Below are 23,718 nucleotides of genomic sequence, written 5' to 3'. Positions count from 1 at the left end.
AGAATCTCAGCTTAGAGAAGGCATACTGAACTCCGTCAATGAGTACCTTTCACAAAGCAGCCTACCATGCGCCTAATACAGCTCGACACTCTCTATCTCGTCATTGTGGCCATTCCCATACGAGTATTGGGAAGCGGCCCATCGGGCTTCCCAACGATTGACTTGGGATACGCACGACACGTACCGACGTTTATAAACACAACATCTCAGTACAATATATCCTACGCAACATATCGAAATATTCGATTCGCTCAACCACCAACTGGAGATCTCAGATTCAAACTTCCAGTTACGCCACCTCCCGCTGCAGACGGCATTCAGGATGGAAACGTTCCGTTGAACAGCACCAATTGCATACAAACCGTGCCACATTGGCTAACCAGTCCACCTGGTATAAACGGGACTACCTGGGGAAATGAAGATTGTCTCTTTGTTGATGTCGTCATTCCAGAGGGACTGTCTCCGGCACCAGCAGGGACCGGCGTCCCAGTCCTGCATTGGCTATACGGTGGGGGCTTCTTTTTCGGCGCAAAGGACAATGGTGGGAATCCTGCAGCTTTGTTTGATGCAATGGCACCGGATAAGAAGTTCATTATCGTCGCTTCAAACTACCGTCTGGGACCACTTGGTTGGCTGAGTTCCGACACGGAGCCGACCATGGATCGTAATGTTGGCTTGTACGATGCCTGGGCCGGTCTAAAATGGACAAAACAGTACATTTACATGTTTGGAGGGAATCCAGAAAAGGTCACAGTAATGGGCCAATCTGCAGGCGGTGGAATCATTCAACACTTTCTCGCTGTTGACGCTCAAACTGGCTCCGCACCGTTCAGTCAGGCCGTGCTTTCATCTCCTGGATATCGTCCTCATGTGAACAGATCAGAAGAAGTGACCGGAATCTATAATATCTTCCTCAACGCCACCAATTGCACCAATGTTGACTGTTTGAGGAAGCTGCCCTCAGAAGAACTGAAGAAGGCAAACTCCTACATGATGCTGGAACAAGGAACGGGGGAATTTGGCGGTCCCAGCATTGGTTTCGGGCCGGTAATCGACGGAAATTTAGTGCGTGATGTGCCTGACCGTGTGCTGAACAACATAACGAGTCCTCGTCGCGGTCTCGGAAATGTCAAAAGGGTTATAGCTGGTGGAATGCGAAACGACGGCATTGGTAACCCTTCAAATGAGACGTGGGCAGACTTCCTAAAGATTTTTGCCCGGACTCCGAGTAGCAGCACTATCAGCACTATACAAAGCCTGTACAGCAACGACACCGACCTGTCCCCTGTTTCTTCGAGCGGTATTCTTGCACGGACGACCTTTGACAAGTTCTATGGTGACATTATATACGAGTGTCATTCGTATTTTGCAGCCAAATACTGGTCAAAAGGGAAAAACGATTCTGCAACTACGGTGCCGCCGACGTCTGCGACCGGCTTCGAATCTTATCGCTACGATGAATCAGTTCCGCCCGCGATTCATGGCGACGATATGAACTATTACTTTTATGACAAGGCTGTTGCCGCTGTGGACAAAGCTGTAGTTCCGGAAGTTGCAAAGAAGTTTCAGAACTACTTACGGCGATTTATTCTCGGGGAAGATATGCAGGGTTGGCCGGAATACAGCGCGAAAGGGCTCGAGTCACCTAGTTGGGTGAATATTACGGGGAATGGGTTTGAGGTGATTGTTGGAGGGTACGAGTCTGTTCGGGGTAAGAGATGTGAGACTATTGTTGCTTTGTTCGATAAAGCAGAAGATGGTTGGTAGAATGTCCTTTGTAGACGATTCCAAGTATAAATGCCTACTAGGAAGCGGGCCATTTATCGGTATTTTTCCACATTCGACTCTATAATATCTGGAGAGAACAGTTATTCTTTCCTGTCATAATATCGTTATTCGCATGGAAACCTTCAATCATGTACAGAGAAGCTGCCAAACTCAAGCTGCAGCACCGTGGTGGAGAGCTCCCGTGGTAGGAAATCCTTGCGAAATGCTGCGGAAGCAAACATTGCCTAAGCTCCCTCATCTAACTGAGCGGCACAGTTTGCTATATATTACCTCTTACACGCTATTGGAAACATGGTGGTTTGTGTTGGAGCGCTCAACACGCGCAACTAGCAGATAAACACCGATGCAACCTGTTTACTTTCTCATGTTCTCTCCTCAAAAATTAGATGCAAGTTTTTTGGACAAAGCGGACCGGCCTATATATGCCACCTGTTAGCAAAATCCACGATGCGCTGGAACCGACCTCATTCCACGGTACAAATGGGCACTTACAGGCGTCATCTTGTCCGACCATTTGGGGTCAAGTCGCCACCGAAGACTTCTCACGAGCACGTATAACGTTGCTTTTAGTTGTAGTATGGCGAATCGCTCACCCAGACATGCTCTTTGCCCACCATGGAAGGAAATAAACTCCGCACGTACCCTCCGCCTCCGATACTCTTTCTGGATATCCTGACATGTGTGCCCCCATCTTCTTGGCTGGAAGTCATTTGCGCCATCTCCCCATGCTTCCGGATCTCTGTTTGTGGAGTAGCAATTGTAGCCTATGTATGTTCCTTCTGGTATAAAAATATCGCCTCCTAGAGTGATTGATTGAGAGACCCGCCTGTTGATCAACTGCCCAATTGGCGGGTATAGCCGTAGGCTCTCGTAAATGATTGATGTTAATAAGGGCAAGCTTTGTAGGTACTCTTGATTAACTTCCCCATCGTATTGAGCTGTTAGTTCGTCAAAGAGTTGGTCCTGCATGTCCTTTTACGAGATTAGTATCACCACCGTGATCAAACCATACAGGGAAACGTGTACATACGGAGTGCTTGGCAAGCAAATACAGTGTTGACATGATGGCCAACTGCGGATTCTCTTGCCCGGCGACAAACAAGACGGTGACGTTGTCCCGAAATTGCTTTTCTGTCAATGCCCCAGAGGACCTGGCGGCAAGAAGTAAGTTCGGTAGTTTACTCTTCTGGTATTCAGACGTCTCTTTGTCTTGGGCCCCGGTCTCCAGTGCCAGGACTAATTGGTCAGTGAAATGGGATGCCAGCTGCCTAGCTTGCTGCCGGCTGCGAAATCCCAGGCGATCGAGAAATGGAAAGTTCATAAAGATGGGCTTGAATATTTCTTTTTTGATCTTGTATTGAATCCGGTGTAAATATGCATCTTTTGAGTGCAGGGTCTACAATATCAAATACTTAGGTTAGCCAATAACTCTCATGTACTCCGTCTACTTTGCAATACTGTTCAGATAAACTTACCCCAAAATCGATATTAAAGTTATTCTGAGCAAAATTTGCAATTGTATACCGCTGAATGCTCTCCTGGATACCCACGCCACGACGCATAGCTAGCGCCTGCGTGCTAACTAGGATCTTGCGTAGTCTCTCAGCGTTGTTAAGCAAGACCTCTAGGTCAGGGTAGATTTGCAACCCAGGCCTGATGATTTGTCTATATGACTTCCAGACTTCTCCATGGCTGGATATTATGTTATCTCCCAGTAAGGATGCCAGAACACTATGGGGGATCTTCTTTTGGTTTCCGCTCTTTTGGTATGCCTCTTCTCGCCTAAATACCTCGGCCATATACTTAGGTCGATGAATTAGCACATTCCATTGTGCGGCAAAGAAAATCTTTACTGCACCATGCTTTTGGAGAGGCTTATCAATGTGTTTCTTGAATATCTCTTGCTGGTCGACATCTTTGATAAGCGGGAGTAATGCCACCCAGAATGGAATTGTCGGTATATTGCGAATCTGTTGCAGAGGTAGTAGAAAATACTTGACAAGTAAAGTCAAGGGAATAAACATGGAAAGAAACAAAGCGGCCACAAAGATCGTTGCTGCCATGATGAATGTTTGGTGGATTGTAGAACAAAACACAACTGAGCAGCCAAATATGGAGTACTCTTTCGCCAAAATCATCGGTCCCCTTGGACCGACGCTATATTCACTCTGGGTTGGGGCTATCGGATGGCCGCCAGAGTTAATCACAAACTATTTGATGCTTCGTGGCCCAAGTAGGTAAAGCAAAAAGTGACAGCTCACCAGACCTCATACTTTGGCTTATCCGCCGTGGTGGGAACAGTCTAATGCATTAGCGAGGCAAAAATAACCCCCACCGTCGCAATGGGTGATCATCCGCAACTCCAGGTGTCATTCCGAAGGACGAGAGAACGGGGTTTCTCCCGTGTGAGAAGATTGCAGATGTCATATTATAGTGACTCGAAATTACTTGCTCAAATGTCGCGCACTAGACCGCAGTGGTATATTTCCGACTCAGCTCCGAACCGTGAGGACAATTTGCGCCTTGTAATTCAATAATCATTACGTGTATAATTAATATACAGAACGGTGAATGGGCTTCTTATCAAATGAGGCGCCTCGTAATGGCCAGCAGGGGACCAACATCAGCTCGCACTTAGAAATCATGAATAAACACTTACCTAGACACAACGCAAAAAAAAATTGTTCATCAACTCAAGGTTCATTTATGCAGTACTTGTGACCCAGCACTACCTACTCGGTACCTAGGTTAGTCCTTAAAACTTTGTCGACGGCTTGTTTGGCTTTGTCTTGCCTCTGTCCTAGTGTGCCTTCTCCTACCGGCGAAATGACATTCTCTTGGTCAAAATCCTCGATACACGACAGATTCATTGCAGGGTTTGTGCGTCAGTCATCTGGCAAGCTTATTCATTCTTTCGGGCCATCGTCAAGTCTACTCTCCGCAACTTGGTCTGGGATTGAGGACCATGTCTTGCGCCATTGTAACCTTAACGCATGGCGAAGCCACCTGCCAAATGCAGGTCTGCAGATCAAACGTGGGGTAGCAGGCATTTGTAGCTGTCGAATACAGATTGCCGGAAACGAATATGCGATATTAGAGATGCCACGGCCGATGGATCAACAAGTTGTTGGTATCGTGTTGAGCATTGATGCCCACACATCCGCGCCGGTGTCTACCAGGCTCGACTTCTTCTTTGCGAGCCTGATTCTTTCTGGATTGCAAGTGGGAACAGCAAAACATACAGAAATTTTCCAAGAAATTAACCTGGAACGAGTCACAGAGTCTATAGTGGATATATTCGACTCAACCCTTCGATATGCTGCCAGACACGACAAATGGTCACAAGGGGGCCGGGACGTCTTCCGACAACAAATCAGTTCATTCACATCTAGAGGCGCAAAAGTTGAATTTTGTCTTCCAGCGTTTCCCTGCAAGTCATCCAGCACAAATAAAGTATTGTCTACAGCCCCAGATCGCGGGGAGCACATAGCCTTGGCAAATTTACATGCGTTTATACAAGAAATAGAAGCTATTTACCAGCCAGGAGCTAAACTTTGGATAATCAGCGACGGACACGTTTTTAGCGACTGCAGTAAGCGCATGCCGTCTATGATAGTTTTTAATCTACACTTGAGGACTAACACATGCAGTCGGTGTTGACGATGACGTCGTTGACACGTATGGAGCACAACTCCAAGCAATGAATGAGGCTATTGTGGCTCGCCACGGCGGCGAGGACAGGATCGGGTTTAAGTCTCTTCTGGACTTATTTGGTTATAGTTGTCGAGAGGAATTGCAACAGTTTGATTTCATCCAAGACCAGCTCCCAGAACTACAGCACTTTATCGCAACCAAGTTGACCAATGAAGCCGAGACGTGCCGAAAGATTTTAACTATGGGGTTCCAGCTAGATAGCTCCAAGCTTAGAGAGATTCTCGATACAAAAGATGCGACAATGCTTGCGCTTTATCGAGGTTTCTCCAGGTTTATGCTAGAGGATCTCGCCACCAATGCATACACCCGCCATCTAAGCAAAAGTCAGCTTAGAAAGACATCATCGAAAATCGCTTTTGAGATGATTCAAGTAATACCGTTCTTATCATTTAAAAGGATCTATACACTGCTAACATTAATCACGTGCAGCGAAACCAGGCTTACTCAAATTTGGTACAAATGATGTTTCCACATCATGTCCGCCTTTCCATACATGCGTAGGTTACTCGGCTTGTTTATTCCTACCGAACGATTGTGGCGCTTACCATAAATTAGTCACGATAACTCCGGTCCAAAATTTGGTATTCAAATGCTAGGGAAGCATGTTGTGCCCACTGACGTGCTGCCACCAAGTGGCGCTGCCCTCGATTGTTGCGATCAGCTGCATGTACCGACTCCCTGGCATAATTGTATCGTTGAGGTTAACGGGTTTTCCAATTTGTTCGTAACAAAGGCGAGCGCCGTATGGAAAGCGTTGGAGTCTAGCAACTATGAAGCTGAATTGGTTGAGGCTGGAGAACAAGGGGGGTACGTCTGCCTTACGAGGTAGACATCAGGGACATATTATTCACGACTGTGCAGCCTTTTTTAGTCTTCTCTTTTCAATTCTCTGTTGGCTTTTTCTCAGTGTTAGGTTTAGAACTGGACATATCCTCTACTAGCCACGATATTCGCGGTCGTTGTATCCACGTCGTATTTTGCTTGATATGACGTTTACGCTCATTTAACTGATAGTGGTCCAATTACATGGTAGAACAAATATCTTACAGTACATACTATGAGCTGTCTTTTGTTGTCCTCTGATCTTCTCGCAACACGAACTACTGTCTATAGTTTCCTGCCCCTGCGCATCACTCAACGCTTACGGAGCTAGACCTAGGCTGGCTTTTCGATATGAACATGACTACCGCGCACTAGTGAACAAACATAAAGATCCAAATCACAGAGATCATTGGACATCAAAATAAAGATATTTCGCACAGCTTTCCATTTAGATTCACACCCATTCTCAGCGGCTATTAATAGGCTACCAGCTAAATCGACGGTGGACTACGACGATGGTTGAGCCGTGTGAGGGCGGATTGAGATTTCTTTATAGATAGCCGCATTTGGTGTGTATATTTTCCGAAATACAAAGTTCATTAACGAGAATTCTTATCTTTACTTGATGTCACTCATGCTTTGTCTCCTCTATACTTTCACACTTATACTCTAACCAAGCTACACTAAAAGTATCTTCTTAATTTCGTGCTATATAGTATGGTCGTGAAAGCGTCGTGATTCACCTTTGCCATTTGACGGCATACCCCTCGTAATCGATGGTTTCCAACAATATTGCCAGAACAAATGGGCTGTGAACCTGCGTCTTTGACATCTAATTGTGTACGACAAACAGATTTCAGCTCCTGAAAATTCTAAGTAAACTTGTTAGTGGTAATTGAATCCTTCTAAAGGTGTAAATATAATTCAAAATTTACGGGTGATGTTTGTATGTCTTGCCAGGGTAATATTATACCTAGGTTGACCGTGGAGTGAGCAGTGACTGCCATAAGAGGGAGGAGGATCTCATACACTTTAGCTGAACCACATGTCGTGTTAGCCATCACCTAATCGTGGTGTATCTAATACATGTCGCTATCTACCGTGAGCTCAATAAGTGGTATGATTGTTCCAATTTTGTCTGCTATGTAAAGATACAAAAGGCGTCTTGTTTGTTCGAATATCAACCCGTCTAAGGATTACTCTGTAGCAATAGCTTCCGACGCTAACGGTGTTTCCGCGTCCCGCATGCCTTGATCAACATCTGTCCAAATGTATAGCAACAGGGCAGCAACCATAAGTAGTAAGTTCGGAATCATAGGAAATCTGAGATTGTGCGTCCTATTCTGTATGACACCTTGAACAAGAGGGTTAATCCACCCTGTTGCAAGGTCAAGCGTAATTTCCAGGCCAAAGAAGGCTGCCTCAGATCCTTTTGGTATAATCGAGGAGTATAACACTCGGTTGAGTGACCGTAGAGCGCTACTTGTGCTCATAAAGAGAAAGTCAGCCACCCAGAATTCTGCTTGGTGCTTATATCCGATAGAAATATTAGAGCTAATACCCAAGCAGCCCCAAAATACACACAGAATATTAGTAGACAGAAAGATATAAGCCCAACTCTTAATATGCAGCTTTGCGCGACGGAAGCTAAATAGCCAACTTAGCGAGCCTATACAAGCAAAGATAATCATCATGAAACTATAAACTGTGTATACGCTACTACCTCTTTGAAGACCTGTGGTCTCAAGGAATAAGGCGCCGAGAAGTTGTAGGAAGTTGCTATATCCAGTATTCCACAAGACCCACCCAATACAGAGCTTAAATGCATTTGGGTATCGTCGGATAGAGCCTAGAATCTTGAACCCTATTGGAATAGTGTAAGTTTATTTCCTGCCAGCTGACCTTTTTAATGTGACTGGGTTTGCTTACAAGTGCGCAAGGGGAGCAAAAAGATACTCTTCCCTTTGGGTCGTGCTGCACCCGGCACATTGGGCAAAAGAATGTGTCCAACAATAGCGCAAATGACTGTAAAATAACACAGTTAGTGCGCCCCCCAAGGAAAAAGAAGAAGACAAAACAAAGTGCAAATGGACACTTACTTGTAAGACAGCCACCGATGGTAATAGCCAATAGGAAACTGCGGAAGAAAAACATGGTTAGCATTTGCATCGGATGTGCCACAGTTCTAAAGCACTCACTTGAAGTATCCTTCCGTAACATAACTTCCTTTGCTGTAAGTGATAATTACGCCAATGAGTAATGCTAAGATAGCTCCCAGGTTCCCCGAGACCAGACCGAGGACACTGACAAGACTGCCCTGTGTCCACGTAGCGTTATCGGATTTAGTTGTTTGGGCTTCATCCACATCCTGAAGTCTTGCCTTTGGTCGAAACCAGCCGACGGACCGCATGAAAATAGGAATATATGATGCTTCTATAACAGTGTACATGCCCGAAACCGTGGAAACAATGACATATAGTGCGGACAGAGCGTTTAGATGACTGTAGGTTTTACCTGTCAACCCCACGAAAGGCAGTGCCAACGCTCCATAGAGGTAAATTGAACACATCATCATCATCTTGCGGTAGTTCGAGAAATCGGCAAGCCCCGATGCAAGAATAGATACAACCCCCTCTGTTGCTCTGCTGATGGAGCGCAAGTAAAGTCTGCGATTCTGTCAGCATTTTTCGCCAAATCCTATGTTCTTGTTTAAACGCTTGTTAAGCAATCTGATTCACTTGGACTTACAGGTAGCTGAGGTAGTCAACATCTCGGCCTCCCAGCTTAACAACGCACTTAATTGCGCCTTGCCGAGCGCATGGCTTGTTCGTGCCTGGAATATGCCCTACGGCATTGGCCGCGGATTGGATGCTAGCCGTGACATAGCTGTTTACCATGCCGGTTGTTGGTCCAGTCTGTGCAGTAGATAGTCAGTGATTCATTGCTTTAACTGTGTGGCGGCGTCGAAGTAGCTCACAGAGAAGCATAATATTAGCCATGCCCATAACGCCTTCTTTGAGCTCATTGGGGCTGCTGCGTTATCGGGTGGTACAGATGACGAGTCACCATCTTCAGGATCACGATCAGTGACGAGAGGCACTTTTCTATCTTGGCCGTCATTTTCCGAAGAAGACTGTTTGCCGTGGTTGTCGTTCATTGTGTCAGCTCTGTGATGAGTCTGCCGATCCAGAGTGCCGTATCCTTTTGATGACAATGCCTCAGCGAAAGACATGGATGCTGAAAGTTGGATGGGCCAAGTCCAACAATATAGAAGAACTTGGTGCTAACATGAAAGAATAGGAAGTGAGATTCCCTAATAAATGAACGCCAAGTGTGGTTGCGCAAGTTTCCGCAACTCACCAACTTCCAGCGTTTTACTCCCAGCACCTCAGCACAACGAGCGAATAATAAACATCAAAACTAACTCCCCATTATCAAGCATAAAACGTAGTGCACAACTGCCCATACTGATGTGAGTTTCGGACACACTAATCCACTGTCAAGGGTGTTGGTTCCACCACATATATCATCTAATCAATATTTGTCCGCACGCGCAATTTACGACCTCCATTTGTCCCAAGATAAACTTGCTCATTTTCGCGCAGGATGACACTGCAGCGTAATCTCAGGCCACACATTACAAATCCACGCGCTTGGATGCTGTCCAAACTTTAGACCTATGAAATTTAAAATTTACAATATCGAAACGAGCATCTCAGGTCCTAGTCAGGCAAACTGACCTAAATTGTTTCGTATTCACACCGAGGCGCGACAGGAGCGATGTCAGTCACGGGCTCTTATTGGCAACTCGGCTTTCATCCCGCCCGCTAATGAGTAGTAATTCTATAGAGGTGGATACACGATGAATGGATTTCTGTTTTCTCGATCTTGCAGAGTTGGGCCAATCTGTAAACATCGACTTGCAAGTCTTCTATAGTCACCCTCAAAAGCAGCTCGCAACATCCATTCCTGCAGCTCGTCCAAAAGAACACTGGGAGTGAACATTGCGATACTTTTATAGCGGGACATATAACATGGCAGACGATACAGCACCGCAGCAGACGCTCTCTGATACGCCTAGAAGTAGGTCGTACAACACAACTACCCAGACCACCCATAGCATCGACCCAGCCAACAAGCCACCTGTCTCGTCAACTACTGTGGAAAATTTGGGACCTAGCCAGAATGACACACAGAGTTTGACGCCGCCGGTATACTGTGCTTTGTTGCCAGGCCGACGGAGGCTAATTCTTAGCATCGTCACGGTAGCTGGAGCATTAGGCCCTTTGTCGGGTGGAATCTACTTGCCTGTTCTGCCACTGTTAGAGAGGGAGTTCAATGTCGGAAGTACGAGCATTAACGCAACTGTTTCAGTGTTCATGATTACATTTGCAATTGCAGTGAGTTTACTGTTTCTAGGAAGAGGGGTGTGGAAGCAAAATTGTAGTCTGTTAACTTGTTCGAATAGCCATTATTTTGGTCTAGCTTTGCGGATGTCAGTGGAAGGCGGCCACTCTACATAATATCATTGGCGATATTCATCTTATCCAATGTTCTTCTTGCTGCACTGCCGAAGAATTTCGGCAGCTTAATGTTTCTGCGAATAGTCCACGCCTTCGGGTCGGCTGCGGTAATGTCGATGGGTGCTGGTACAGTCGCGGATGTGAGCCTATAATACACATTCCCGCGATTGCGTGTAATCTTGCTAACAATATATCACATTAGACAACTGAGCCAAAGAAGCGGGCCACTGCAATGTCCATATTTCTTCTTGGGCCGCAATGTGGTCCAGTTCTTGGACCCGTGTTGGGATCTGCTTTAGCTGGACAACGAAATTGGAGATGGATTCCGGGGTTTCTGGGTTTGTGCTAACACGATATGTTTGGGCTAGCCATGCAATACTGACTGCTTTTCTCAGCTGCTTTGTCGTTTGTGGTATGGCTCACGATCTTGTTCATGCTGCCCGAGACTCTTCGATACAGAGTTGGTAATGGTCAAGTATTCCAGGGAAAGAGCTGGATACTCTTTCCGCCCAAAATCACGTCAGATCTTGTATCAGAACCCCAGCGTGGACCAAAACCACCAAAGCCCACACTCCTCGGCTATTGGAAGTTATTTTCATACCCGCCGATTGGTATTGTAACAGTTAATACCGCTATCCTATACTCAACCTACTTTGCTATGATGGTAGCGCTGCCACATGCCTTAGAAGATATATATAGTTGGTCAACAACAGAGATCGGCGCTGGTTATGTTGCAGTTGGTATTGCCCTTATGATTGGGTCTCTTGTTGGCGGTAGGGTAAGTGATTGGCGCCGGGCAAGAATGGTAGCTGCAATACCTGATGGCAAAATTGAGCCTGAAAGCAGGTTGGTTGACCAAATATGGGGTGTGCTCCTTTGTGCGGCTGGGACCGTTATGTTTGGTTGGTTTGTTCACAGTTCACTGCATGTCGCCTCGATCCTAGTTGCAACTTTCCTGAGTAAGTATCACTATGATTCACGAGATCATCCCGCATTTGACTCCTGGGGCTGACTGCGACCTTAGCTGGCTTTGGTATGAGCTGGGTTTTTGTTGCTACAACTGCTTTTTTGGGCGAATGTGTTCCGCTTCAGGCCGCGGGAGCCTTTGCGCTTGGAAATATGCTACGCAACCCTGGCGCGGCTATAGCTGCAGTTTTATACCCCCCGTTGGTGACACGGATAGGCATTGCATGGTTTTTTACAGGGTTTGCTCTCCTGGACCTGGTGGTTGTTGGGAGCTCGGTCATAGGTGAGTTGAGTTGCGTTTACAATCGTGTGAGTAGTACCAGACGCTAACGCCAGTAAAAGTGCTACGGTTTTACGGCCAAAATTGGCGACAAAAGTCGCAAAGCCCCCGGAGATAACGTGTTTTCCCGACTTAACAGAATCTAACGCTCAATGTTAACTGTTAAATCAACTTTATTCAGGTGGTATCCACCGCCGCTGCCGCAATAAGTAAAAGGGTAATTATACTCGACACTAAATAGAGAGCAACAAAAGGTAATAGTAGTTACCAAATATATTCTTGTTAATAATTTATATAAATAGAATCTGTAGCCTTCTCACTAATTATATAAGTAGGCAGAATAATAAAATACCTAAGAATCTTGGGAAATACGCTAGCGTCTACCTGTAATAACTGGGGTTTCTAACGGGTAAACCAGGCGAGGTTTATGTTCACAGATTTATATTACTTAGAATAATTAAAGATTATTATAAAAATTTTTAATGTCTTATAAATAAAACTAATAGTAAAAATTATCTTTTTTATGCTTAGCGTTTTTCTCTTAAGCTAGAGACTACTATATTAATAATCCAAGCTTAGCCTTATAGCTCTCTTGCTTAGTCGCGCTTGCGTGCGATAATTACTATGCTAGCAATTGCAAGACAAATATTAACGCGGGAATTCATCGTCGGCTAGCTTCTCTCGTAGAGTCCAATCGGGCAAACAAAGATCAGGTTTCCAGCTCGTGACTGCGGGTGACATTGCTGGACTGAGGAGGAACAGCTTATAAAGAGATCTTGGAGGCGACTTGTGTGACATAACCTTGAGAGAATATAAGGTGTACGTGTACATCGTGAAGTGCATAGAAAACGGCTGTTGAACTCGCTTTAGTACTTTAGCTGGACACCGGAAAACCAAGGAAGACTACCGCCATTGTCGGGCTCTGTCCATAGTCAGTTTCTAGAATCCCATGATATTATGAGTTCTGTGGAAGTCAAGAAGAAACTCAATTAGAGAATAGTAAACCTCCCAGTAAGGATACTGGCAGGCGCTTCGTCGTCAAAATGTCCACGAGAGGCCCATGACTTGACATACATCGAGGCTGCAACACTACAATGTCGGTGTTACGGCAGGGTCGCACGGGTCTTAAAGCAAACGACAACAAATAGCCCGGGATCAAGTTCTTCGGATGCACGCACCAATGAAGCTGCCGAAAACTGGAGTCTGACCCGTCTTCGCATTCCTTCACAGACGTATATTTGACATTTCTGCAACGTCTTCTTGAACTTGGTGCTGACAAAAACATTCCGGACGAGTTTGGGAACACTCCTCTGCATCACGCCACTGACTGCGAGACAAATGCATCGCCCTCCATTGACTTTCTTCTGCAGGCGGGGGCTGATATAGACGCCCAGAATAACGCCGGATCAACACCTTTACATCAGGCTACTATGGCGAGAAACGGCCACAACGTTGGACGGCTTTTATCTTGGGGTGCTGACGCGAATGCCCGAGATAAGAAGGGGTATACGCCTATTATCATCGCGACCCGCGAAATTCGCGAAATGTCTGTTCTACGGCTCTTTGGGAACGGGGTGGATCTGTCTCCAAGCTCGTCTGGAGAAACGCCATTGCAGTTCGCATATGAGTCGTACCGCCGCCATCAAAAGCACCCCAACCACGACTGCTCCGATCGCATATTGACACAAATTTATCGGGCCACCGTCTACGGGGATTACGGGAATAACATTCATCACAGGACTGAACCTATTTTAGATCCAGATTCCATGGCTGATGGTGATGCAGAGGTCCTCAAAAATCTGCGTGCGATGGGATGGCAGCCCAGGAGCACTTAGGGAGCAAAAGCTTCGAAATGGGTAGCTAGGCTGGGCACAAGCCAGATCTCAAACGTTTGATCCATGTTGTCCTTTCAGACTCAATTGCCCATAGCCAAAGCGGCTATTATACTCTGGTCCTACATGCCGGTAATCAGTTGGGCAACATGGCTGTTGGGGGCAGAGGCGGCACTTTCACTGTACAATATGTCATATGTTAGCAATACAATCTTGTTTTTTTCATAAGTGACTCTGCTAAGATTTTGTGATTGCCTGTCGAAATATTACGTCTTGTAACTGTATTGAACATTGGCATAAGCCTGCTATCGAGGAATATGCAGTCAAAACCTCAAAGCAACATACCAGACAGTATTATCAACGCTTGATTTGGTGTAATACGAGCCGGTCTGCATCAATGAATGTCGGGATGCAAGACGCTTTGGCCAACGGAAACCGGTGCCTGTTGAGATCTAGCTTGATCCTTCCTGTCGTACATCAACCAATCGTGAAGCTGCCCTGGCAGATTTCGGGCTCAAAATGGATCAATTGATGTGGCTTGCCTTGTATTTAGCGTTAATGTTACACTGAAGCTGCGAATCATCGGCGGCACCGGAGAGAATATCTTTGTATGGAAAACGGTATTCGAGTACAATACGAAACAGCTTGCTCTCAATGATTGCTCCAAGTCTGTGCCGGCGATGAAACTGTGTGGCTATGTCCCATACCGAACGAACAATCTAATCGCCATGTATTCCACAATATTCACTTGTTTTCTTTGCCTCGCCAGCCTTTCGGGTTGCTCACCCGTGACAACCACAGCATTGAACGACACTGCAGACGATTGGAACAGTCATAACTGTGCCGACCTGGCAGTAATATTTGCCAGAGGCACTTTCGACTCTGGGTAAGACACTGAAAGATCTAAACTAGATTTCTCGTCTAACCAAACGTCACAGGAACATTGGCCCATGGGTCGGTCAACCATTTCACGAGGCGCTGATTGAGAAATTCGGTGACGGTAAGGTTGCCTTTCAAGGGGTCAATCCGCACGATTATCTAGCCAACCTCAAAGGTTACATTGAAGATGGAGGACCGGAATCGTGCGCTATCAGTCTACGCCATGCTGTCGAAGAGTATTCTTCTCGTTGTCGTTCTTCCAAAATCGTCATCTCGGGATGGAGGTTAGTACATTACTCTTTTTACCTTGAATCTAACATGCTCATGGCCGTACAGCCAAGGGGCGCTATGTGCACACAAAAGCGTCAACTTAAGAGATGTACCTGTGCGAGCCCGGATAATTGCCCTCGTCACGTTCGGAGATCCCGTGTCCATTTGGCAAGATACCATCAACTTCCCTGCTCTGCCTGGCAATACAAAGATGCTCTCATATTGCGAAACCACGACACCCGATCCACTTTGCACAAACCTGATAGACCAGTTCCCACACGATCCGATCAAATTTATTGAGAAGCTAAAGGCTATTTGGAATAACTTTAGTCGATCTAATCTCAATCAAGTGCAAAAGGCGGCGGTTAACAATTTGGTGAAGGACTTGACGAAGCAGGCTGCGGGCGAGATTGGGAAGTTGGGAAAAGACATTTTGGCTGGCCACATTCGTCGGTGGATGCTGACACCTCAACACTTTTTGTATGGTTTGGGCCCTAGTTCCATGGTGAGACAAGCTGCCGAAGATGTTTTTGCGCTGTATTCGTCCCTCGAGTAAGCATAGAATGCGTAGCATTCATGCGGGACAGTCTACATTTATTGGCAAAGTTCATGACCAGCAGCAGTCATTAGCCACAGATCATTTGATGTGTGCCTGTTAGCATCTTGGAAAGGAAGATTAAACTATATTGATTATTGACATAGCATCATTGGGTGTTAGTAAAGATGTAGAATGAGCAAACGATTACTAGTGCAAAGCTGTCCACAGGTACCAGATCACGTAATTGCCAAATATACTACTAGCGACAAGAATGCCAGGTGTATTTTGGCTCTCAATCAGGATATTTCTCGGATTGACAGCATTTACTTTGTCGTTGTATGCGAGTCAGAGGAGTTGGCTCTAATCATAACTTATCCGACACTTGAGCAAGTTGTGGATCCAGATAAGCCAACCGGATATTGGTTGACCGTGAGACAACTGGTCGGCATTGCGTTGCCATAGGCAAACTAACCTGTAATTGGTCAATGGAACCTAGATTCGGATATAACACTTTGTCCTGGCCTGAGTTTCTGTTCTATACCGGCGGAGACTACTTGTTTGGGAAGATACACTACGGACGCGTAATGGCTCTTGATCCAGATTCCTTCTGAGAACATGTAGCAGTGACGCGTGTAGGCAAGGTGGAATCAAGCATTGCCTCGTGGAGTTGGTGTTGAGTCTGATTTCAATCACAGAGGCGAATTACGAATCCTTTCTTGCCATGTATTACTTCGCTTTGGCTCTCGTTGACATAAATATTGGTGGCTTTGTTGCAACTTTACAAAGAACAGACAATCCATTGATCTCCAAAACCTACCCTTAGGCTTTACGTTCGCTTTCCGTTGGAAGCTTGGTACCATCATGCGTCGAGTATCGGTTATACCAGCGACTGCTTTTGCGATCACTGCAAAGGCAGCGTCTATTGCTGAGTTATGTACAGTGCACAACATACAGTCTGCCATACCTTCCAACGGGACGTTGATAGGAGTCGATGTACTGCCCTCGACTGTCACTGCAAACGCCGTCTACAATGCAACTGTCGGGCATGGCATGTCCCAAATCAGTTCTTCAACCTACTCTTATTGCAATGTGACGGTGGCCTATACTCATACGGACAAGGGAGACAAAGTTCTCCTCAAGTACGCCTTTCCAAACCTTTCCGACTATAAAAACCGCTTCTACGTTGCTGGAGGAGGTGGCTTCTCCCTCTCACAAGACCCAACTGGGGGTCTTTTCTATGGAGCAGCTGGTGGTGCTACCGACGCGGGTTATGACGCCTTCAACCGAAGCTACGATGAGGTTGTCCTATATGGCAATGGATCTATCAATTGGGATGCGACGTACATGTTCTCTTACCAAGCCCTCGGAGAAATGACCCTTATTGGCAAAACACTAACAAAGACTCTTTACGGGACGGCTGAGGGCAAGATCTATACATATTTCGAGGGCTGCTCAGACGGCGGCAGAGAGGGCATGAGCCAAGTTCAACGATGGGGGGAACTATATGACGGTGTCATCGCCGGAGCACCTGCATTCCGCTTCGCCCAGCAACAAGTTCACCATGTCTTTTCGTCGGCCGTAGAACAAACGCTCGATTATTACCCACCTCCATGTGAGTTGGCTAAGATTGTCAATGCAACTATCGCCGCCTGTGACCCCCTCGACGGCCGAACCGATGGAGTTGTTTCGAGAACAGATCTCTGTGAGCTACACTTTAATCTGTCTTCCATCATAGGAGAAACATATTATTGCGCCGAGAAAAATAGCACGTCTCTTGGTTTCGGATTCAGCAAGCGTCAAGCTCCGGGCAGTGCAACGAGCTACCAGCCTGCTCAGAACGGGACAGTAACGGCACGAGGTGTCGCTGTTGCGGAAGCAATTTATAATGGACTTCACACTACCGACGGGCAGCGAGCCTACTTGTCCTGGCAAATTGCATCTGAGCTCGATGACGCCACGACAAAATATGATACAGCGACGAATTCGTGGAAGCTCGATATCCCATCCACAGGTGGTGAATACGTCGCCAAGTTCATCCAGCTGTTGGATTTAGACAACCTGTCTAATCTTAATAATGTCACCTACGACACCCTAGTCGACTGGATGAATATTGGAATGATACGATACTGGGACAGTCTGCAAACAACGCTTCCCGATCTTCGGGCATTTCAATCCAATGGTGGCAAACTGCTTCACTACCATGGCGAATCTGATCCCAGTATCCCTGCAGCGTCTTCAGTGCATTACTGGCAGTCTGTCCGTTCCGTCATGTACCCCAATATGCCGTCCGAGGAGAGCCTCACAGCTCTCGACGACTGGTACCAATTGTATCTTGTGCCAGGGGCGGCACATTGTGGGAGTAATAAGCTACAGCCTGGCCCGTATCCTCAGAGCAACATGGAAATCATGATAGGTTGGGTGGAAAAGGGAGAGAAACCCAGCAGGCTTAATGCGACGGTGTCTACTGGCTCTTATCAGGGTGAGAACCAGATGCTGTGCAAGTGGCCGACTCGACCTCTCTGGCGGGGGAATGGGTCAGAGTTTGGTTGTGTGAATGACCAACAGTCAGTTAATAGTTGGACGTATACATTTCCTGCTTTTAAGTTGCCTGTATATTAGGTACAGTTTCAGAGCAACAATCTTCCCTAGGTAATCAGATCTTGGTTGTTGCTCAACAACAGTTGATTCAGCATTGTCTGCGGGTGGCGTTTCCAGTTTCATTGTTTATATTCCCATCGACGCCAACATACTTTCCTCTAAAGAATTGGTGACCACGATGCTAACCACGTTGGATACCAGCCCATGCGTCTGATAAGAGCTGCAAGATTAGAGATCTGTGATGCAAGAATTTTGCGATAAGATATGGAAATATTACGGTTTTCTTTAATTGAATAGGAGTTGTTGTATTGAAAATTAGCAAAAACTCCAAAAACTCCGTCCAATGTGACAGGCCGCGCCGTCCTATGCTTCTCTATCTAGTGACTGTGCCAACACCATCTCGTAATATACACCCCTCCGGTCGAGCAACTCATCGTGGGTGCCCGACTCGACGATACTTCCGTTAGAAAACACGATAATTTTATCAGCATCACTGATCGTACTGAGCCGATGTGCGACTGTAATCGTGGTTCTTCCCGCCGCTGCAACGTCCAGAGCTGCCTTTACTACGTTTTCGGATTCGGTATCTAGCGCACTCGTAGCTTCATCCAGCAGTAGTAGCTTAGGATTGCGAATGAGTGCCCTGGCAATCGCTATGCGTTGCCTCTGACCGCCTGACAAGGAGAATCCCTGAGTGCCACATTTCGTTTGCAGTCCTTCTGGGAGAGAGATGATAAAGTTCCATATGTTGGCACTCTGGCATGCTTGAATAATTTGTGCTTCAGAGGGACTGCCTTCTTCTATTCCAAGTGAAACGTTGTCCTCTATTGAGCCTTGGTATAGTACTGGTTCTTGTTGCACCAATGCGATGTTGCGGCGATATCTGCGTCGATTGAGGGACTTGATATCTCGGCCATATGCCCGAATTGTACCAGTTACAGGGTCATAGAATCGCTCAAGTAATGCGACCAGCGTAGACTTTCCACAGCCGGAGGCACCAACAAAGGCCACCTTTTTCCCGGACCCAATGTTGATATCGATTCCTTTAAGCACTCTTTGATCCGGCCGTAAGGGGTAAGAGAAGTGAACACGATCAAAAGACACTTCCAGAGCCTTTTCATTGGAAAGAGACAGCTTCTCATCATCGCCATCAGGTTGAGGTTCGGTACCTGGCTCATCGTCGAGCAAAATACGAGTTTGTCGGAGGCCAAAAATGTAGTTAATGGCGGTGCCCGCCTTAGAGATACTGGTTGTATGCTGAAATAGTATCGCAGCTGCCTCGCTGGAGAAAATGACTGCCAAGTACACAATGTAAAATTGACTTGATGTGTACTCGCCAGTTGATACGAGCTTCCCGCCATACCAGAATCCAAGACCCATAGCCAGCATAGATACCGACTGACTCAAAGAGTAGAAGAGCATTTTAAAGCCAAGGCTACTAATAGCATACCGCGCGATACCTTCAAGACTTTTGGCGTACCGATCCAGAAACGTTTGCTCAAGAGCAAGTGACGATATCGTGCGAATGCCTATAACTGCCTCCGTCGCTATGGCACTACTACTGGAGAACCGTTGAACAGTGTCCTCGTCAAACTTGGATTCAAGCCGAATGCGTAAATAGCCTGAGCCGACGATAAAAGGCAACGCTCCACAAGTTAAGACAAGTCCTAGCTTCCATCCGTACGCTATGGCTAGGATGCAACTGGCGAAAAGATTAGTTACGCAGATTATTATCAAAGCCATGTTGATAGATAGAAGCTCTTGTAGACTTGTCGGTTCTGCTGCCAGCCTCGAGACCAAGGCGCCTGTGCTGTTGTCGGGCTCGTTGAAGAATGTCATGTCCTGACGAAGTGTATTGTCGAAGACGTCACCCCGATAGAACTCCATAACGGTCTATCCATATGGCAAGTAGAATCAGTATAAATGGATCATGCACAGAGGAAAGCTGAGGACATACCTGCGCAACTACATTTGACAGCCAGCCAACTGCGGCAAATATACATAGGTTGCCGAGTGCGACGACAAAAAACATCAAGGCGAAAAAGTTGGCCTTGGTCACATCAGTAGTCTCATACTGTTCTAAAGACTTAGATACCAGAACCGCCATTGCTGGGTATGTAATTCCTGTGAGAATTGAGTCTTAGAAGATGTGTAGCCAAGACGAACACCAGGTGTCTTACCAGCAGCCGTGCAGCTTGCAAAGATCACAAACGCCGGTATCCATAACACCCTTTGCTCTTGTATGATGAGAAACAGACCATGAAGTAGTCCATACTTGCGAATAGGACCACCAGAAGTTGTGATATCGTCTTTTGTCTTCGAGGCTTGTGTTATCTCCTTACCAGCAACGGATTTTTCTTTGCTATCAGCAGATATGTCATGGATTGGGCCTGAGTTCTTCCCAAGGTCTTGCGCCTTGACGAGTCTAGCATAACTCTCCCCAAGTGCAATTAACTCGGAGTGCGTCCCGGTTTCCGCAACCTTTCCTCTAGCCAAGAGAATAATGTTGTCACTTTCCCTGATAGTTGAAAGCCGGTGAGCAATGATAACCACAGTGCGGCCCTTTGCTATGTTATTTAGTGCAGCTTGCACAATCTTCTCGGCACTGGGATCTAGGGCGCTAGTTGCCTCATCTAACAATAGTACTTTCGGGTCCGATATGATGGTTCGAGCGATAACAATGCGTTGCTTCTGACCGCCAGATAATAATGCACCTCGTTCTCCTACCCAAGTGTCGTATCCGCTTGGAAGACGCATGATGAAGTCGTGTATATACGCTGCCTTGCAGGCCGTAACCACAAGACTCTTCTTCTTTTCTTCATCGAATATAGTCTCATCTTCAGTACCGGAAAGGCCGTCCACGACATTTTGGTAAATAGTGCCACTGAAGAGGGTGGGCTCCTGTTGGATCAGGCGGACATTCGTTCGTAGCCACCGTAGGTTGATGTTTTCCAGTTTATGTCCATCGAGTGTAATTTCGCCTTTAGCATACGAGTACCAACGCTCCAGAAGGCCGAATATAGTACTTTTGCCGGAACCACTAGCACCAACTATAGCCGTGATCTTGCCAGCAGGGAAGTCAAGGTCGAGGTCTTGCACAACGGGCACAGTCGGCCGCGATGGATACGAAAAGCAAACTTCGCGCAATTTTATATTACCCTGGAAGTTTTGAATCCTCTCACCACCTTCCGAGAGCGAATCGATGGCAGACTCTCTGTCGATTGTAGAGAATAGGTCTTGTGCTGCGGCCATGGCTTTCGATATTGCGATCACTTGGGGCGCTATTTGGGTCAAAGCCTGGGCGGCTACTAACACCGCAAATATAACACTGCAGAAGAATACAAGTAAGTCACTGTAGTTGGTATAGCTTGGCAGTTAGGCATTTACGTTACCACCGTCCCAGGAGATTGGATTTCCCCTCTCGAGTACATTTGCATGCCCTGCCAGAAGGCCAGGCCATATCCTGCGGTAATGCTAAAGAATTCCACCGGGAATAAAATTGCGTATAAGATGGATTTCTTGTTGCCAACTTTTCTTGCTCTGTTAAGAACTTCATTGAAACGACCAGCCAGCTTCGGAAAGACCCAAAAGGCATGCGCGGTGCGAATTGTCGAGAATGCTTCCTCGGCCATGGATCCAGACTCAGCGTAAATGTCGAACATTTGGTACTCGTAAATCGTATCAAAGTAAATGCAAATAAGCATAATGATGGTATTCACCGGCACGATGGCCAAGGTGATTAGTGTCAATTTCCACTGCACGATAAAGGCGACCACAAACGCAGAGATGAGCATCGATAACGCCTGTATAACAAGGCCGAGCTTCTCCGATATCCCGTAGTATATTAAGTTGCCATTTGTAGTTATCTGACCTGAAACGGATATAGATGGAGTATCAAAGAAGGAGATTTCCTGTCGTAGGACTTGGCGGACGAAATCGACTCGGAGGTTCTTAGTCGTGCGGATCGCCGTAATGTTTACGAGCATCTAGATGGATGCGTAAGTACGTAGGTATGAATGGGAAGATGTGCGACACAAACCGTCCATATGTATATTAGCGAGAATCTTCCGATAAAAATATAGACAAAGTATAAACTTTCGAGGCAGTCAGTATTTCCGCCATCAGTGCCATTTGCACGTTGTCAGGGACTCACGTATATCGGCCGACTTCATCCATGTACTTATCTGGGGTTATTTTTCCGGTAACAAAGTCATTGAAAACGTTAACAAACCCCCCAAAAACGACGTCCATGAGTGGAAGTGCTGTGCCAGCGCCAATCATGGACACAAAGGCAACTGAATTCAGAACCCATCCTGACGCGTCGTTGTATCGGAACACGCGCTGGACGCATATACCATTAGCTTCAGAAATCTTTAGGAGTTGGAAACGGCTGTATCTCACGATAAAGGATTTGAAGCTTGAGCCTTCAATCGTTTCATTCATCTTTGTGCTCTCAACCTCATCCTGCACTGTTGCGGCAGCAGTGAGAGTTTCATCAGAGTCCCCAGGGGACGACAAAACATCTCTTGACACTTCAGACATGTCATGGACTTGCGCTCTACACGATGTTAAGTTCTCGGGCGCGAAAGTCTGTGGTGCTACAGCTAACAGATGCAAATTTGCCAAGGCGTGGGTGTGTGAAAAATTTCCTAGGCTCCAACACACGTCGAGGGTACCATCTAGCTAGCACACGTGCGTGGATGATTTCAGGCTAGACAGTGTATGTTCAAATTCCATTGGGGTTCCATGTGCTTGCTGGAACGCCTTGATGTTGTTGGTATCTTGGAAATCAGTTCACTTGGGGCATTGGGGTACGCAACTTCCGACAGCGCCGAACCCAGGGTACTGCTCTAGCAAAGCGATTTCTCATACGCTCACTGCAGTCGTATGTTTGAGTTTCGTACACAAAGTACAAGACAGTTGCGTGTCAGAGGTATTCGGCGATATTCTGCAAAGACAAAGCCACTCAGACGGCGACTTGTGCCGATTACTCCAGTCCAGCGAACCCACCGGCGCACGACAGACTTAATTTTTCCGAAGAGAGTCTCTTCATAGGTCCAATAGGAAGACACGGCTGAGATCTCTAGGCGCATGGTGTTTCATGTTGCTGTATACGCGGCACTTTCAATGTTCTCCAGGTCTATCTGCACCATCTGACCTGATGACAGGGACTTGCTGACTGCAGATGTCGTCCTGCAGTCAGCAACTTTTTTGTTACCGCCTCTTGTCAGCAGCTTTCAGTTCTCTATTTTCTGAAGCTGCCTTATTCATTCTGCTGTTTGAGATAGATGCAGGTACGAACGCAGCCATCCCTTCGCTGGCTGTAACTGTCACCTTGCTCTCGGTGACCCTACAGAAGCTGCTTGAGAATGAGAGATACAGCGATAGATCGGCACCAAATGCCTAAGCACACCGAATCCAACAGGTAGTAAGCTTTGGGGAACCTGCCCAGCTACGAGCTGGTAAAATCGTTGTTCTTAAGCGGCGGCTTTAGAGTGAAGCAGACCT

At 46.5% G+C, this 23,718-nt stretch overlaps 5 protein-coding genes across 5 annotated transcripts; 4 read left to right on the top strand and 1 right to left on the bottom strand.

Moving 5' to 3' along the window:
• Positions 1-66: 66 nt before the first annotated feature.
• On the top strand, positions 67-1,767 carry VFPPC_05838 (lipase; the record flags this gene model as incomplete). The annotated part of the gene is made up of 1 exon (XM_018284965.1): positions 67-1,767. One exon carries the CDS (start codon positions 67-69, stop codon positions 1,765-1,767), a length of 1,701 nt encoding a protein of 566 aa, XP_018141896.1.
• Positions 1,768-10,358: 8,591 nt separating this feature from the next.
• Positions 10,359-12,211, top strand: VFPPC_05834 (MFS transporter; the record flags this gene model as incomplete). Its single annotated transcript, XM_018284962.1, has 6 exons — positions 10,359-10,724; positions 10,793-10,987; positions 11,050-11,185; positions 11,243-11,806; positions 11,872-12,096; positions 12,156-12,211. 6 exons carry the CDS (start codon positions 10,359-10,361, stop codon positions 12,209-12,211), a joined length of 1,542 nt encoding a protein of 513 aa, XP_018141893.1.
• A 1,312-nt stretch (positions 12,212-13,523) lies between these two features.
• VFPPC_05832 (carbohydrate esterase family 5 protein) lies at positions 13,524-15,630 on the top strand (the record flags this gene model as incomplete). Its single annotated transcript, XM_018284961.1, has 4 exons — positions 13,524-13,896; positions 14,727-14,811; positions 14,864-15,088; positions 15,141-15,630. 4 exons carry the CDS (start codon positions 13,524-13,526, stop codon positions 15,628-15,630), a joined length of 1,173 nt encoding a protein of 390 aa, XP_018141892.1.
• An 843-nt stretch (positions 15,631-16,473) lies between these two features.
• On the top strand, positions 16,474-18,231 carry VFPPC_05831 (tannase and feruloyl esterase family protein; the record flags this gene model as incomplete). The annotated part of the gene is made up of 1 exon (XM_018284960.1): positions 16,474-18,231. One exon carries the CDS (start codon positions 16,474-16,476, stop codon positions 18,229-18,231), a length of 1,758 nt encoding a protein of 585 aa, XP_018141891.1.
• Positions 18,232-18,573: 342 nt separating this feature from the next.
• Positions 18,574-22,752, bottom strand: VFPPC_05830 (lipid A export ATP-binding/permease protein msbA; the record flags this gene model as incomplete). Its single annotated transcript, XM_018284959.1, has 6 exons — positions 18,574-20,103; positions 20,168-20,334; positions 20,391-21,538; positions 21,598-22,196; positions 22,250-22,304; positions 22,364-22,752. The coding sequence occupies 6 exons, from the start codon at positions 22,750-22,752 to the stop codon at positions 18,574-18,576; spliced, it is 3,888 nt and encodes a 1,295-aa protein (XP_018141890.1).
• Between the last annotated feature and the right edge of the window lie 966 nt (positions 22,753-23,718).

This window comes from Pochonia chlamydosporia, chromosome 5 (assembly GCF_001653235.2).
Source record: "Pochonia chlamydosporia 170 chromosome 5, whole genome shotgun sequence".
NCBI classification, from domain to species: Eukaryota; Fungi; Ascomycota; class Sordariomycetes; order Hypocreales; family Clavicipitaceae; genus Pochonia; species Pochonia chlamydosporia.
The sequence above is the reverse complement of the archived record's forward strand: the minus strand, read 5'-3'. Positions and strand labels throughout refer to the sequence as shown.